The sequence below is a fragment of the Balaenoptera physalus genome (genome assembly GCF_965194825.1).
Source record: "Balaenoptera physalus genome assembly, chromosome: 19".
NCBI lineage: Eukaryota > Metazoa > Chordata > Mammalia > Artiodactyla > Balaenopteridae > Balaenoptera > Balaenoptera physalus.
The window spans coordinates 18,701,174-18,715,941 of NC_138900.1; the positions used below are offsets into that span (position 1 = coordinate 18,701,174).

The window sequence follows — 14,768 nt, forward strand, 5'->3', positions numbered from 1 at the left end:
AAACACCATAACAGAAATGAAGAACAGCTTTGATGGGCTTATTATTAGACTAAACGTGGCTGAGGAAAGAATCTCTGAGCTTGAGGATATCTCAATAGAAACCTCCAAAACTGAAAAGCAAACAGAAAAAAGACTGGGGAAAAAAAAAACAGAATAGAATATCCAACAACTGTGGAACAACTACAGAAGGTGTAACATATGCATAACAAGAATACCAGAAGAAGAGAGAAAGGAACAGAAAAAAATATTTGAAGCAATAATGATTGAGAATTTCCCCCAAATTAATTTCAAACACTAAACCATAGATCAAGGAAGCTCCGAGAACACCAAACAGGATAAATGCAAAAAAAAAAAAAAAAAAGAACTACACCTACGCATATCATTTTAAAGCTACAGAAAATCAAAGATAAAAAATCCTGAAAGAAGCCAGAGGAAAAAACACCTTACCTATAGAGGAGCAAAGATAAGCCTGACATCCAGCTTCTCCTCAGAAACCATGCAAGTAAGAAGAGACTGGGGACTTCCCTGGTGGCACAGTGGTTGAGAGTCTGCCTGCAAATGCAGGAGACACGGGTTCGAGCCCGGGTCTGGGAGGATCCCACATGCCACAGAGCAACTAGGCCCGTGTGCCACAACTGCTGAGCCTGCGTGCCACAACTATTGAAGCCTGCGTGCCTAGGGCCCGTGCTCCACAACAGGAGAAGCCACCTCAATGAGAAGCTCATGCACCACAACAAAGAGTGGCCCCTGCTTGTTGCACGCAGCAACAGAGACCCAACGCAGCCAAAAATAAATAAATAAATATATATTTTTAAAAAAAGAATAGACTGAAATATTTTAAGTATTGAGAGAAAAAAATCACCAACCTAGAAATTTGTATCCTGCAAAATTATCCTTCAAAAGTAAAGGAGAAATAAAGACTTCCTCAGACAAACAAAAACTGAGGAAACTTGTTACCAGTAGATCTGCCTTGAGAGAAACGTTAAAATTCTTTAGAGAGAAGGAAAATGATGTAGGTCAGAAACCCAGATCTTCATAAAGAAAGGAAGAGCATCAAAAAAAGAGAAAAGTGAAGGTAAAAGAAATACTTTAATTGTTCTTATTCCTAATTGATCTAACAGATAATAGTTTGTTCAAAATAATAATAGCAACTACATATATATGTATATATGAAATAAATGACAGCAATGAAAGGGACAAGAGGGAGGAATTAGAAATATTTTGTTACTTTAAGGTACCCACACTACCCATTAAGTGGTATAGGGCTATTGAAAGTAGACTTGAATGAACTATAAATGTAAACTATAAATGCAAACTCTTGGGCAACCACTTTAAAAAGTAAAAGAGAGGTACATCTGATATGCTAAGAAAGGAGAGAAAATGAAATCACATAAAATACTCAATTAAAACTGCAAAGGGCAGGGACTTCCCTGGCGGTCCAGCAGTTAAGACTCTGTGTTTCCAATGCAGGGGGCATGGGTTCAATCCCTGGTCAGGGAACAAAGATGATGCAAGCCGCGTGGCACGGCCAAAAAATAAAAAATTCAAAAAACAAGGGCAACAAAAAACAGTGACAAATATGGTAGTTATTAATCTAACTATATCAACAATTGCTTTGAATGGTCTAAATGCACCAATTAAAAGACAGAGACTGTCAGAGTGGATCATAAAACAAGACCCAACAATATGTTGTCTACAAGAAACCCACTTTAGATATAAAGACACATATAGATTAAAAGTAAATGGATGAAGAAAAATATACCATACTAACACTATCAAAAATTTCAGACAGAGCAGACTTCACAGCAAGAAAATTTATCAGGGCTAAAGAGAGACATTACATAATGATAAAAAGGTCAATTCTCCAAGAAGATGTAGTAATCCTTAATGTGCATGTGCAGAACACCAGAGCATCAAACTATGTGAGGCAAAAACTACTAAACTTGCAAAGAGAAATTGATGAGTCCACTATCATAGTTGGAGATTTCAGCACCTCTCTATGAGAAATGGACAGATCCAACAGGCATAAAATTAGTAAGAATACAGAGGAATTCAACAATATCAATCAACTGGATATAATGGACATTTATGGACCACTTCATCCAACAACAGCAGAATACATGTTCTCCTCAAACTCATATGGAATATTCACCAATATAGACCACATTCTAGGCCATAAAACACACCTTAAATTTTAAAGAACAAAAATCATACAATGTCTGCTCTCAGAATACAACGGAATTAAACAAGAACTCAATAACAGAAAGATGGTTGGTATATACCAAAATACATGGAGACTAACACTTCTAAATGACACACGGGCCAAAGAAGAAATCTCAAGAGAAGTTTTAATGTATTTTGGGACTTCCCTGGTGGCACCAGTGGTTAAGAATCCGCCTGCCAATGCAGGGGACACAGGTTCAAGCCCTGGTCCGGGAAGATCCCACATGCCGTGGAGCAACTAAGCCCGTGCACCACAACTACTGAGCCTGCACTCCAGAGCCAGTGAGCCACAACTACTAAGCTCACGCTCTGCAACTACTGAAGCCCGCGCGCCTAGAGCCCAGCTCCGCAACAAGAGAAGCCAATGCAATGAGAAGCCCGGGCACCGCAATGAAGATCCAATGCAGCCAAAAATAAATAAATGAAATTTCAAAAAGTTGTAACATATTTTGAACTAGACAAAAATGAAAATACAACTTACCAAAATTTGTGGGATGCAGTGAAAGTAGTGCTTAAAGGGAAATTTATAGCATTGAATGCATACATGAAAAAAGAAGGAAAATCTAAAATCAATCATCTAAACTTCCACCTTAAGAAAACAGAAAAAGAAGAGCAAATTAAATCCAAAAGAAGTAGGAGAAAAAAAATACTCGGAATTGCAGCATAATTCAGTGAAATTGAAAATAGGAAATCAATAGAGAAAATCAATTAATACAAAAGCTGATTCTTTAAAAAGATCCATAAAATTGATAAGCCTCTAGCCAGGCTAAGAAAAAAAGAGAGAGAACACAAATTACTAATATCAACACAGGGGGTAGGGAGGTGTCCAGGATGTAGGGGTACTGCAAAGAAAAAAAATGTTGCCTGCTCTTCCAGTTCTACAAGGATCAAGCCATTAGCTACTGCAGTGGCCCACAGACAGTGCACCTGAGGGGAATTCAAGACAGAGAAAAACAGGAAGCATTCTGTGCTTTGGATACAATAGCCCCTACATGGTTAAGACGTGTACTTAAGGAACATTTAAATGATCCCAGTTTTTCCGTCTTCTTCCCATACACAGAAAAGCACTAAAATCATTAACTTGAGATGTCTGTTCTTTGTGATTAGCAGTAAGCTTTCTATGCTTGACTACATGTTTTTCCCGGCAAAAAGTTCATATACCCTGGCTCCTCCCTTACCTCTCTGGAGCCGTCCCTCAGAGCTATCTGAGAGGTTGTCTCCCATGCTACAGTCCGCAGTAAGGTCCAGGAATAAAAGTGAACTGGTAACTTTTACACTGCATTTTTCTTTAAGTTGACAGTGCTGGGAGGAGGGATCTGAGGCTCTGCCGCCAGTCAGTGCCCCCACGGATGCAGGAACTCTGGATGGCGGGACAAGGTTGGGGTGAGGCGAGTGAAGTCCGAGGTGCAGGGATGAGGGGAGGCGGGGGTCTAGGGTAGGGGAGCGGTTTCGGGGTTGTGGGGAACACGGGGCTGTGAGAAGGCGGGAGTGAGACGGCCCTTCGGCTCTAGGTAGCTGGGAGAGGTGGGACAGGAACTGGGCCGCCAGACGAGATGCGAGGCGCCAGGTCGGGGCTGGGCCGCCAGGGGGCGCAGGCAAACTGAGCCAGGCGGCGGGCGTGGGGCCGGTCAGGGGGTGGGGCCTGGCCGGCGCGGGGCGGCGCGGGGCGGGTCAGGGGGCGTGGCCTGGACAGCAGGCTGCCTGCAGCCCTGGCCGATTGCGGGGCCCAGGACGAGACCCGGTCACTGGTCTGCTCCACGCTCCACCGCCAAAGCCTGCGCCTTGGGATCGAGACAGCCGACCCTCAGTTCCCTGCTCGGCAGCTGTCTCCGCCTCTAGGCAAAGCTCTCGGTGCTTCGTTCTTGTTCTCATCACAAAAACAGAACTTTGGTATGGGAAAACAGAGCAAGAGCGGGGAGATCCCTCCACCTCCTTCCGGACCTTTCTGGGCAGAGTACTTTTGGGGTGCATTATGGAGAGGGAGCCCCAGGAGCCACGCAGAGAAGTTCCACACTCTTGTACTCTAGGTACATTGTCCGAGGCCCTAACAAAAATAGCATATAGAAGACAGTCCGATGTTTGTAAAAGCAAAAAATGTGAGCTCTTTTTTAGATATATGTAGCGTCCCACAAATATGTTCTACAAATCCGCCTGCGCCTCCCTGGCCGGGCCTTGGTCGCGGTGCCGCGGTGCAACAGGAACCGGGGAGAAAAGACCCCAGACCAGGAGTGCGCTTGGCGGGCTCCTGCTCTCAGGGGCCAGGGTGGGAGATGGGGGCAGCCACTGACAGGCGGCACGCGATGCCAGGTTACGGCCTGAGCCAGGTGAGCGCTGCTTTAGACCGAGGGCAGGGAGAGACACCCCCCCCTCGGGGGGAGGGGGACAAAACGAGGACACCGGAGGCCGGACTGACGGGCTTGAACGTCAGCAAGTCAGATGGAAGAGGAGAGAGATGAGGTAGAGCCGAAATGGCTTGGAAGGTCATGGTCAGATCTCCTGACTTCCTCTTAAATGTGCCAGGGAGCCAAGGAGAGGTTTTGAGCTAATTATTTTTAAAATTTGTGACACATCCATGTGTGAGTGTGCTTTTTCAGGCCAAGAATGAAGAATTATCATTGAGAATGTTCTTTAGCAAACCATCTCAGATTGTTGGATGAAATCATCTGGAACATTATTATTCTTGCATTGTGCACCTTCACGTCAAAAGATCATTTGTTAACATTTTCACTGAGCTAAACAACTGCATTAACCTTGCTGTATAAACACTTCCAAGGTGTACTGTTTTCAATCACTGCTCCCCTCTGTTTACTCTAAACTGCTTTTTCTTACTCCAGTTCTTAATTGACTTTTTTGTTGTTTGCCAGAGTATTCCCTTGAGTAACTTTTTCCTCAAAGAGAGGCATCCTTTCTGAGTTTTTGCAGCTCTGAAGAAAATGTCCTTTTGTTGGCTTTATCAGGGACCAGCAGTTTGGCCAGGCAGAGAATACTTTAGGTCACAAACTTTTCTCCCAGAGTTTTATATAACTTCTCAACTTCTGTTAACCTAATGGATCATAAAAACCTCAGGCCAAAAAAAATCTTAAGCCACCTGAATGTGCATGCACCCAAGACTGGTTAAATCCATCAGGGGGCAGCCAGCCAATGGAATACTCTCCACAAAAAAAGAACAAGGAAGCTGTTTCCTTACTAATAGGGAGAGACCTTGAGACTTCCCTGGTGGTCCAGTGGGTAAGCCTCCACGCTCCCAATGCAGGGGGCCCGGGTTCAGGTTCAATCCCTGGTCAGGGGAACTAGATCCCGCATGCATAACACAACTAAGATCCTGCGTGCCGCAACTAAAACCCGGTGCAGCCAAAATAAATAAATAATTTTTTTTTTAATATGGAAAGATCTCTAAAATAAATTAAAAAAAGAAATTTAAAAACCAGGTGCAGAAGAGGTCTAAGGTGTGCTTCCATTTATGTAAAAAAACGGAGAGGTCAGAATATACATGTATGTGCTGGTATATGCATAAAATATCTCTAAGTATGCAGAGGAAACTAGAAACATTTGTTGCCTTCGTAGAGGGAAAGAGTGTAGTTGTGGGAGGGGGGTGCTAGGGAGACTCTTTTTAAAAATTTATTTTACTGAAGTATAGTTGATTTACAGTGTTGTGTTAGTTTCTGGTGTACAGCAAAGTGATTAATTTCTATATATAATCCCAAACTCCTAATCCATCCCTCCCCCACCCTCCCTTCCCCTTGGCAACCACATAGAGAACACACTATGTCCGTGGGGAGACACTTAATTGTAAAAAACAAAAACAAAAAATGCCCACAAACCTTTTTTATCTATTGAATTTGGATCTTGGGGGTATTCTATGGAGAACAGAAATAAAATACAACACCTGTGCTCTCCTTTAATTTTACTTAAAAATCAGAATAACTGTCACAAATAAAAGCAAGCAAAGCACTGGCACACACTGCTTTCTCTTCAAACAGACTTCCGCACAGAGACCCCAACGCACCGCTGTGGTGGACTGGCCGAGACAGTCAGCCATTCGACAGGCCCAGTTGTGGACTCAGCTCCGAGGTGCTCTGACAGCTGGAGAAGCCTCCATCACAGTCTGATCGCAGGCCTTTCCATCTGCATTGGAAAAGGGGCAGCCTTGCTCCTATCTTGCGGTGCAGGCATTCACCACCTGTAGGTTTTATTTCCCTCCAATCTTGCAGTGAACTTGACCATCTCTTTCCACATGCGCACGCCAGTCTTTCTTCAGCCCAGGGAGATTTCCTTGTTTCCTTCTGTATTTCTTTCCTCCTCCTGCTCCCTCCCCCGACCCCAATACCGCATATATTTACTGGCTCTTCTGCATCTCCCCTGCCTTCCTCTTCTCTTTTCTCTCATAATTATTGTTCCTTTATATTTTTTCTCGGAGTTCTCAGAGAATCCCATGAGCTTGTTTTCTAATTTCCTGTTCCAGTTCTCTGCTCTGATTTTAAAGCCTCCATGGAGGATTTTCGTTTGGAAATCCTTTTTTTCATCCCCAAGACTTCTCTCTGTTCACAGATTATTTCTTCTTCCCAGCCACCGGCCTACTTTTCATCAATGCATTGTCTCTCAAATATCATTTAGAATACAAAGTAGTGTTTGGGGGGTTTTATTTCTGTATTATTATTATTCTAAGTTTTCTATTGCTTCTAGTGCTGTTTCATAGGTGACAGGGCTCCCTCACTGACCCCAGGGCATGCACTTGAGAGTGTCACCATGGGGACATTTGGGAGGCTAAGCCGGAGCCCACAGGGTCTGGGTTGGGTGGGCCACTTTGCCCACTAGGTGTGCCTGGGGCAGGGGACTGGGCCCAGGCCTAGCAAGCCAGGTGGCTCCCTCCCACGTCCCCTTGCCGGCTCTTGAGCTCTCCCCACCTGTTGGGAACAAGCCACACCCCCTCCCCTTGGGGGCGGTTCTGACCTTGGAGAGGGGTTCCTGGTCGCCCCAGAACGCTGCCTTCTCTGGCATCCAGTGCTTCTCCGGCGGTGGCAAGTCATTGCCCACGGCCAGGGGGTTAAGCGAGGGCAGCAGCCGGCCCCGCCGCGCCTCTAAGAGTGAGAGCTTGAAGCGGCCGCAGGCCCTGACCAGGGCTACCCAGGGCAGCTTGCAGGGCCGATGCGCGCCGTCGCGGATGTGGAGCGAGGAGAGCTGCACGTTACTTCTCTGGAGCGCTGTCTTCCCATCCTGGTCCAGGGCTTTTGCGGAGCTGGGGACGCCCGGGGGCTGGGAGGCCATCTCGGAGCCCGGCCTGGCCACGAACGGTGGCGCCGCGCGCCCGCGCCCGCGCCCCCGCCTTGGGACCCACGCGCCCTTCCTGAGCCCGGACATCTCGCTGCTTCCGCTCAACGCCCAACACGGTTAGCCACAGAAAAATGGACTTCTAGTTCTGGGCGTAAAAGGAATGAGGCCAAGTGTGTGAAACCGGCAGCTCCATCCTCGCGGCCTCGCTTAGGGTCTTCCTGGCTCCGCCTCCCGGAATGATCTGTGTGTCTTCTGCCTTTGTAGGGGTCTCCTGGCCAACCCACTTCACCGTCAACAACAGAGAAACAGTCCATAAATTATAGAATGTGCCCAGGATTAATTAAGATGCAGCTGTTAGGGGTAGGTACACAAAATATATAAGCATGTGAGGGAAATACTTGTCATAATGCCAATGAAATACCAAAGAACAAAATGTCACCTCTTGGGACTCCCCTGGTGGTGCAGTGGTTTAGAATCCGCCTGCCAATGCAGGGGACACGGGTTCAATCCCTGGTCCCGGAAGATCCCACATGCCGCAGAGCAACTAAGCCCGTGCGCCACAACTACTGAGCCTGAGCTCTAGAGCCCATGAGCCACAACTACTGAAGCCTGCGTGCCACAACTACTGAAACCCGTGCACCTAGAGCCCATGCTCCACAACAAGAGAAGCCACCGCAATGAGAAGCCCGTGCACCGCAACAAAGAGTAGTCCCCACTCGCCGCAACTAGAGAAAGCCCGCGCGCAGCAACAAAGACCCAACACAGCCAAAAATAGATTAATTAATTAATTAATTATTTTTAAAAAACACTTAAAAAAAAAGTCACCTCTTGTCCGGGAGCAGACTCAATGCTAGAAAATGACTGCATGGAATTATAACAAAAGAGCAAGGGTTGTCAACCCTGGGGGGTAGAAGTAGAAGTGATTTGCATCCTTCTTTCTCCTTTTACAATTGTTCTGATTTTTCTATGATGTTACTTTGATAATGGAAAAAAACCTCTGCACTCTACTTTTTCTAAAGGTCTCATGAGGGCAGATGAGGCAGCCTCAGAGCAGGGACCCAGGGCTGCAGTGCAAAGACCTGGAGCTTGTGTGACCCAGGGTGTGGGCACACACTCTTCCACTCTTGGTCCCAGTGCTTTTCTCAGACACTTTGGTGGCATCTACCCCGAGAGGCTGAGGCCACCTGCCAGGATCCTGGTACTGTGCTGCCCACTTGGCTCCTGGCCACCAGCACCAACCACATGAGGGAGGAACCACACTCCCCAGGAAAACATAGGAAAGCGACCACCTCCCTCCCACACGGGTCCTTAAGTAAGTCAGACTGTCCTTATCTGAACCTGGCTTTCTTCACGACAAAACCAGAGAAAAGCCTTTGCTTTTCATTTCTTTTTTAAAGTTTCAGGAAATGAAAAATCAAGAAAAAAATAGAAAAATGCCATTTTAATTAAACTGTACAGTCTGAGTTTTTTCCTCTGACACTAACAGATTAAGTTAAAAATAGAAATCAATTTCAGCAACCTTCCAAGGCAAGCTTTGAAATGTCAAGGTTTTAAAAAAAATTATTTTACAGCAAAAATTTACATATAAATACAATCTGTACAATCTATTAACTGAGTGACCAATGAACTTCCATCAGGGAGGAGATCTGGTACTGGGACAGGCCAGGGCAGAATTCAGTTACTGCCTCCTTAGAGGAAGACACTTCAGCCTAGAAAAGGAAATAAAAGAGAGAGGAGGAAAGTTAGATACAAACGCAAAAACCAAACAGTTCAGTGCGGGAGAAGAATGCCAGGCCTCTCCCTGAGCCAAAGTGGCACAAAATACAGAGGATGTCCCACACCATGAAAGAAAGTACCGTTTAATCTGCACTCTTAAGATTCTGTTCCCCCCAAAACACACAGAGAGACTCACTCCTCCACATCTCATATTAAGACCCATTTATAAAAGCAAGTTCTAATCCTGGTTGCACACACCTATCTCATGTATGACCTTTGGGAAGGAACTAAAAACACAAAAAACAAAACCATGTTTGCTCCAGGGTCAAAAGCTCCCGAGCCGTCAGTCTTAAATCTCAGCTTCGTGCACACAAGAATGTTCATGGCGGCTCTACTCACCAAGAAGAGCTGGGTCACACTGACTCTAGATCCCTGCTCTACAGCCCCAAAGTGGAAAACCAAATGCCCCCAACAACGGAACAGATGAATACTCTGTGGTGTATCCCATAAAGGAATACTCTATGGCAATGAGAACGAACCAGCTGCTGCTACGACAATACAGAGGAATCTCACACGCCAGATGCAAGAGTTCATAGTACATGGGTCCCTTAAATAAATCTGAAACACAGGCAAGAGTAATCAGCGGTGATAGAAGCCAGAGTGGTTACCTTTGGGGGGCGGGGGTGGGGATGCTAAGTGGGAGGGGCTTCTGGAGTGCTGGTTTATTCCTTGCTCTAGGTATATTCAGGGAGTGAACATGCATGGAGCTGGGAACTTACAGTGTGAATGCACTAAAGAGTGTACTTAACTGTATGTTTCCACATCTGTGAAATTCTAGAATGGGCAAAGCTAACTTACAGGGACAGGAGGAAGATCAGTGTCTGCCGGGGAGGGGATGGAGGGGGAGACTGCAAGTCCATCCAGAACTAGGCTGTGCCGTCACTGAAGGAAAGCAGCAGGGGCCCTTGACAAGAGCGAGACCTCAGCCAGGCACTGGGGATGCAAGTAAGACCCATGTTGTCGTGACCCTCAAAATGCCCCTTGCAGGAGACAGATGCAGACAGGTAATACACAGAGTGGAGTGGGGCACAAAAGATGGAGGGGCCCCCTCCAGGCTCCCTGGGGAGAACCTAGGAAGCTTAGGGGGGAGGGGCTATGGAAACTATACCTTTAGCAACCACAAGAGTAATAGTTAAATACATTTCACACCTCCGATGCTGCATTCCTTCTATCCCAGTCCCCGCCTCAGAGGTAAGTGCTCTCAGGGGTGTAAGAACCCCTCCAGCCCTTTTCTACGCAAGGATGTACACACACGTGCATGCGGGGAAATCCAAAGGCCTGAGGACAGCAGTACCAGGCATATACACTGTTCTGCAGCTTCTGGTCTCTAAATGGTAAATTTTAGATGCCAGTCAGCACACAGCTACCTGCCCACATTTTCTGACTGCTGTGCTCAGCCCACCCCACCACACCCTCCCGATGGGCACTGAGGGGCTTCCACGTGTGCAAGTGCAAATGCCTCCCCGCAGGAATGACTCATCACATGGCCCCAAACGGTCAAGCGTGAAAATATCAGGTGTTGGTGAGGGTCAGTGGGCCTCCCTGGGCCTTGCTTTCCCCGCCTGTGAGAGGAGGGGACACAAGTCACAGCTTGTGTGAGGACTAAACGAGCCCACACCCATGGTGTGCCTCACAGTGCCTGGCCCGGCCCTATCACCACTGGCACGCGCCCTGAGGAAAGGGAAACCTGAATCAACACAGCCGCTTCAGGGGGGCTCTGGATTAAACTGAAATGCTCATATCCTTGTTGTTTCTGAACCATGAGAAGGTCCTGTCCATTCTAAAGAAATAAATGAAAAAGAACAAGGCAGTGGCACTTGTCTTTCCAGACGGCAAAATATACTATTAGGCCAGAGTAATTAAAACAGGGCGGATGAAAAAACAGAAAAATGGCTAAGAAACCAGAACAGAGAATCCAGGAACAGATCCACATGGGCATAGGCATTTAGAATCTGATCAAGCTACACCTCCCTTAACAGCCCAGAGCACCGGTGGGGCCGAGTGGCCAGGGCTCACGCCTGCCGTGTCCCCCATCACCCTGGGCCCACAGCTGGACTTGCCCTACCTGGTCCCGTGCTGGCCGGGCAGGGCCACCCAGCTGCTCCGGCCCGTGGGCTGGATGGGAAGGGAAGACGGCGACTTCCAGGCAGGACCATAACAACCTCCAAGACCATCCTCCAACCCGTTCCCCTCGGCTCCTCTGAGGGCCACATGCTAGAGTGGAACAAACTGGGATCCTGAGTAACTTTCTCAATTTAATTTATGCTCCATTGTGCTGTGCCACTGGGTTGAGAGGGTTCTTTTTCATCGCAGCTCGCCTACTCACTCTCACTAATACAACCGGCCATCTATCTGGAGAAAGGTAAGTTGGATGCCTACCCTACTCTGTTCACAAAAAAAAAGGAATATAAAACAATTCAAATAGGTTAAACACAAACAAAATTACAAAAGCATGAGAACAGTCTATATACATATACAAAATCTTACATTAGGGAAGGCCTTAAAAAGACAAAATGTAAAACATACCAACGACAACACAAAAATTCCTAAAACTGAGTGTTCCCAAAATTAAAGTTTCTGTTCAACAAAGATTGTTAAAAGTCATATAACAGGTAACACTCTAAAACACAAAGGATTAATATCCAGAATTATTTTTTAATTCCTAAAAATCAGTAAAAACAGTACCTAAAAACCAGTATAAAAATCTAACAGAAAACAGAACATTGTGCAAAGGACAGGAGCACATCATTCACAAAAGAGCCCACGGCAAAGGCTGAGACACACAGGAAAGGCTGCTCAGCCTCATTACTGATTCACGAAATGCAATGAAGATGACATGCCATTCTTCACCCACCAGGCTGGCAAACATCTCTGCGCTGTTTGTAACTGATGTAATAACAACGTGCTTTCATAATTTAAATGGATAGAGCCACTTGTGGAAACAATTTGGTGATATTTATTCCTTCTAAATGTTCATTCCCTCTAGATTTATGCTACATAAAGTTATATTATTTATATTAAAAATGTGCAACAAAATGCACGTGTACCTCTGTGTGTGTGTGTGTGTGTGTGTGTGTGTGTGGCTGCGCAAAAAAGTCTTCAGAGTTACAAAGCAACAGATGACAGAGGTTACTGAGGAGAGAAGAGAGATTTGGGGAATTGGTCACGGGCCACTTCAAGCCTTATCTGTAAGATCTGAATTTTCACAATGATAATATATTTACATATTACTTATGCAATTAAAAGTTCACTTTTTAAAAAGCCGAGTTAATGCACAAATTTATCATTTCTGACATTTCCCTCTAAGCAAACACGGCAAGGTTTCAACGAGCCTCTGAGGGTTTCTGAAAGCCTACTGTCTCCTGTCGCCTACCGTCTCAGCAGCTCCTGGGGTGAAAGGTCTGCGGCCCCTTCTTCATCGCTCTGGCTGTCACTGCTGTCCGTACTCTCGGAACTACTACTTTTCTCTGACTTTTTATTCTTTTGCTTGCCTTTGTGTTTGTGCTTCCGGTGTTTCTTTTTCTGAAATAAATAAATAAACAAATCAAGGAGAACAAATGGGCGTTTCCCTTCCTAATTCCTCACAGTGACAGGCTAATGAGGCATTTGGTTGCTGGAGTCATTCAAAAACAAAAAACTTCACTTGGGGGAGCTTTAGCCTAGTGTGGGACAGACCAGGACACACAACTGGGCACACTCTCCACCGTGCATATGCTCACAGAATTGATCTTCTGGCGACAGACACAGCAGAACCAAGCAGGCACAGGCAGGACCCCATCATGACACTCAGCCCCCATCTCATCCAAGGTGACCCTGTCCCCTCCCATGAACCTGCCTGCTCCATTTTGTTAGCCATATGTGACAAACCACATATCAGGGTGGCAAGCTCCCTGGAAAAGCACAAAGAAGAAACTGGTAGAAGGTCAGAGAACAGCACATATTGTGCCGGTGAGAAACACGTGAGTTTGGTTTTCAAATCTGTCAGCACCAGTTTCTTTCCTTTCACTCCAGGGGAACTTCTCTTACCTTCCATGCTCAAGAATCCTTTTTTCTGGTAGCCAAAAGAGGAACTGTTTCTAATCAATTCTACTACTACCCAGATCACTGTGGGTACCCAGCACTAACATTAACTGAATTAAAAGCCTGTGCCATAACTCAAAAGAAGACACGGATGTTGAGACAGCGGTGTCAACAGTGTTCTTTAAGTGTCCATCACTTCAAATGGCAAGCTACAGACCCATATCTCTATTTGTAATGATGACAAAGTAGTTGAGAAATGTTCAAACTAATACCTTCCTTTAATATTGAATGATAATCAATATCAAATGCTTTTATTCATTATCTAAATAATTATTTTATTAAAAACAATTGTTTTATTAAACACAGTAATTATTCTGTTATTTAATACTCAACCATTACTCTAAGATATTTATTTATTTATTTATTTAATTTATTTTTTTGGCTGAGCAACTTGCGGGATCTTAGTTCCCCGACCAGGGATTGAATCTGGCCCCCACAGTGAAAGCCCTGAGTCCTAACCACTGGACCGCCAGGGAATTCTCAACTCTAAGATATTTAAATGTCCTTTTTTCCTACTTTTTAATGTTCATGAATAAGAAAAAAAATTTTAAATACAACTGAATAAATTAAAATATTCTGTCTAAAAGAAAAACAGGACTTCCTTGGCGGTCCAGTGGTTAGACTCTGTGCTTCACGGCAGGGGGCACATGTTCGATCTCTGGTCAGGGAAGATCCCGCATGACGTGCGGTTTGGCCAAAACAAAACAAAAAAACAAAGTTTTTCTGAAAATCGAGGGTTTCCATTGACTATCAACATTTCTGTCAAGGTGTAGAGAGACCTGTGGCCTCCATCTCTTCCTGACTGGCTTCATGGGTCACCCCTGGAAGCTGGTCTAGACGACAGAAGCAGGGGCGTCTGACCCCACACACTGATCCTGGTACACCCAGAAGTCACCTTCTCTTTCTTCCGTCTGTGCTCTTTCTTGGTCTTGTGTTTTTCTTTGTTCTTTTTATGTTTCTCTTTGAGAGGTGCCTCAAGTTTCTGACGAGCATCTGAAACACGAATGGAATAAAGACATTACTTGGAGACTATAGGGGAAAAGAAGGCTAAATTACTGAGTTAGGAATCTGACATAGACGGAATGTTTACCATTAAGGCAGAACTCCTGCCCTGCCTCACTGATAAACAAGCAGATTAGCATATCACGTTGTAGATCTATATTTAGAAACTGCCAGAAACCTCAACCTAAGACCAGAGTGATCCAACTGGTGTCTGGCCACAGTCTTATCTGCCAGATGAAGATAAAGTCAGACCAGAATGCCTACAAGCCTTCTGTCATTTAACATCCTCAGGTAAACTCAGAGATAGACCAGAGTCTGAATCTAGCTCTGTCAGCAGGTCTGTGATCTTTGGCATGTTGCTAAACCTCTCCAAGTCTGTTTTCCTGTCTGAAAAATGGGGAAAATAAGAATCCCTA

At 45.5% G+C, this 14,768-nt stretch overlaps 2 protein-coding genes across 3 annotated transcripts in view; both read right to left on the minus strand.

Moving 5' to 3' along the window:
- WDR88 (WD repeat domain 88) overlaps window positions 1–8,783 on the minus strand; it is a 47,278-nt gene extending 38,495 nt beyond the window's left edge. Inside the window, exon 1 of the mRNA XM_082437598.1 lies at window positions 7,174–8,783. Coding sequence (XP_082293724.1) covers window positions 7,174–7,581 — 408 coding nt within the window. The 5' untranslated portion in view covers window positions 7,582–8,783. The remainder of the gene's footprint in view (window positions 1–7,173) is intronic.
- A 133-nt stretch (window positions 8,784–8,916) lies between these two features.
- GPATCH1 (G-patch domain containing 1) overlaps window positions 8,917–14,768 on the minus strand; it is a 42,697-nt gene continuing 36,845 nt past the window's right edge. For both annotated transcript variants that reach the window (XM_082437565.1, XM_082437566.1), the window contains 3 exons: window positions 14,246–14,343; window positions 12,644–12,792; window positions 8,917–9,203 (listed from right to left, as the gene is read on the minus strand). In XM_082437565.1, coding sequence (XP_082293691.1) covers window positions 9,173–9,203; window positions 12,644–12,792; window positions 14,246–14,343 — 278 coding nt within the window. In that variant the 3' untranslated portion in view covers window positions 8,917–9,172. The remainder of the gene's footprint in view (window positions 9,204–12,643; window positions 12,793–14,245; window positions 14,344–14,768) is intronic.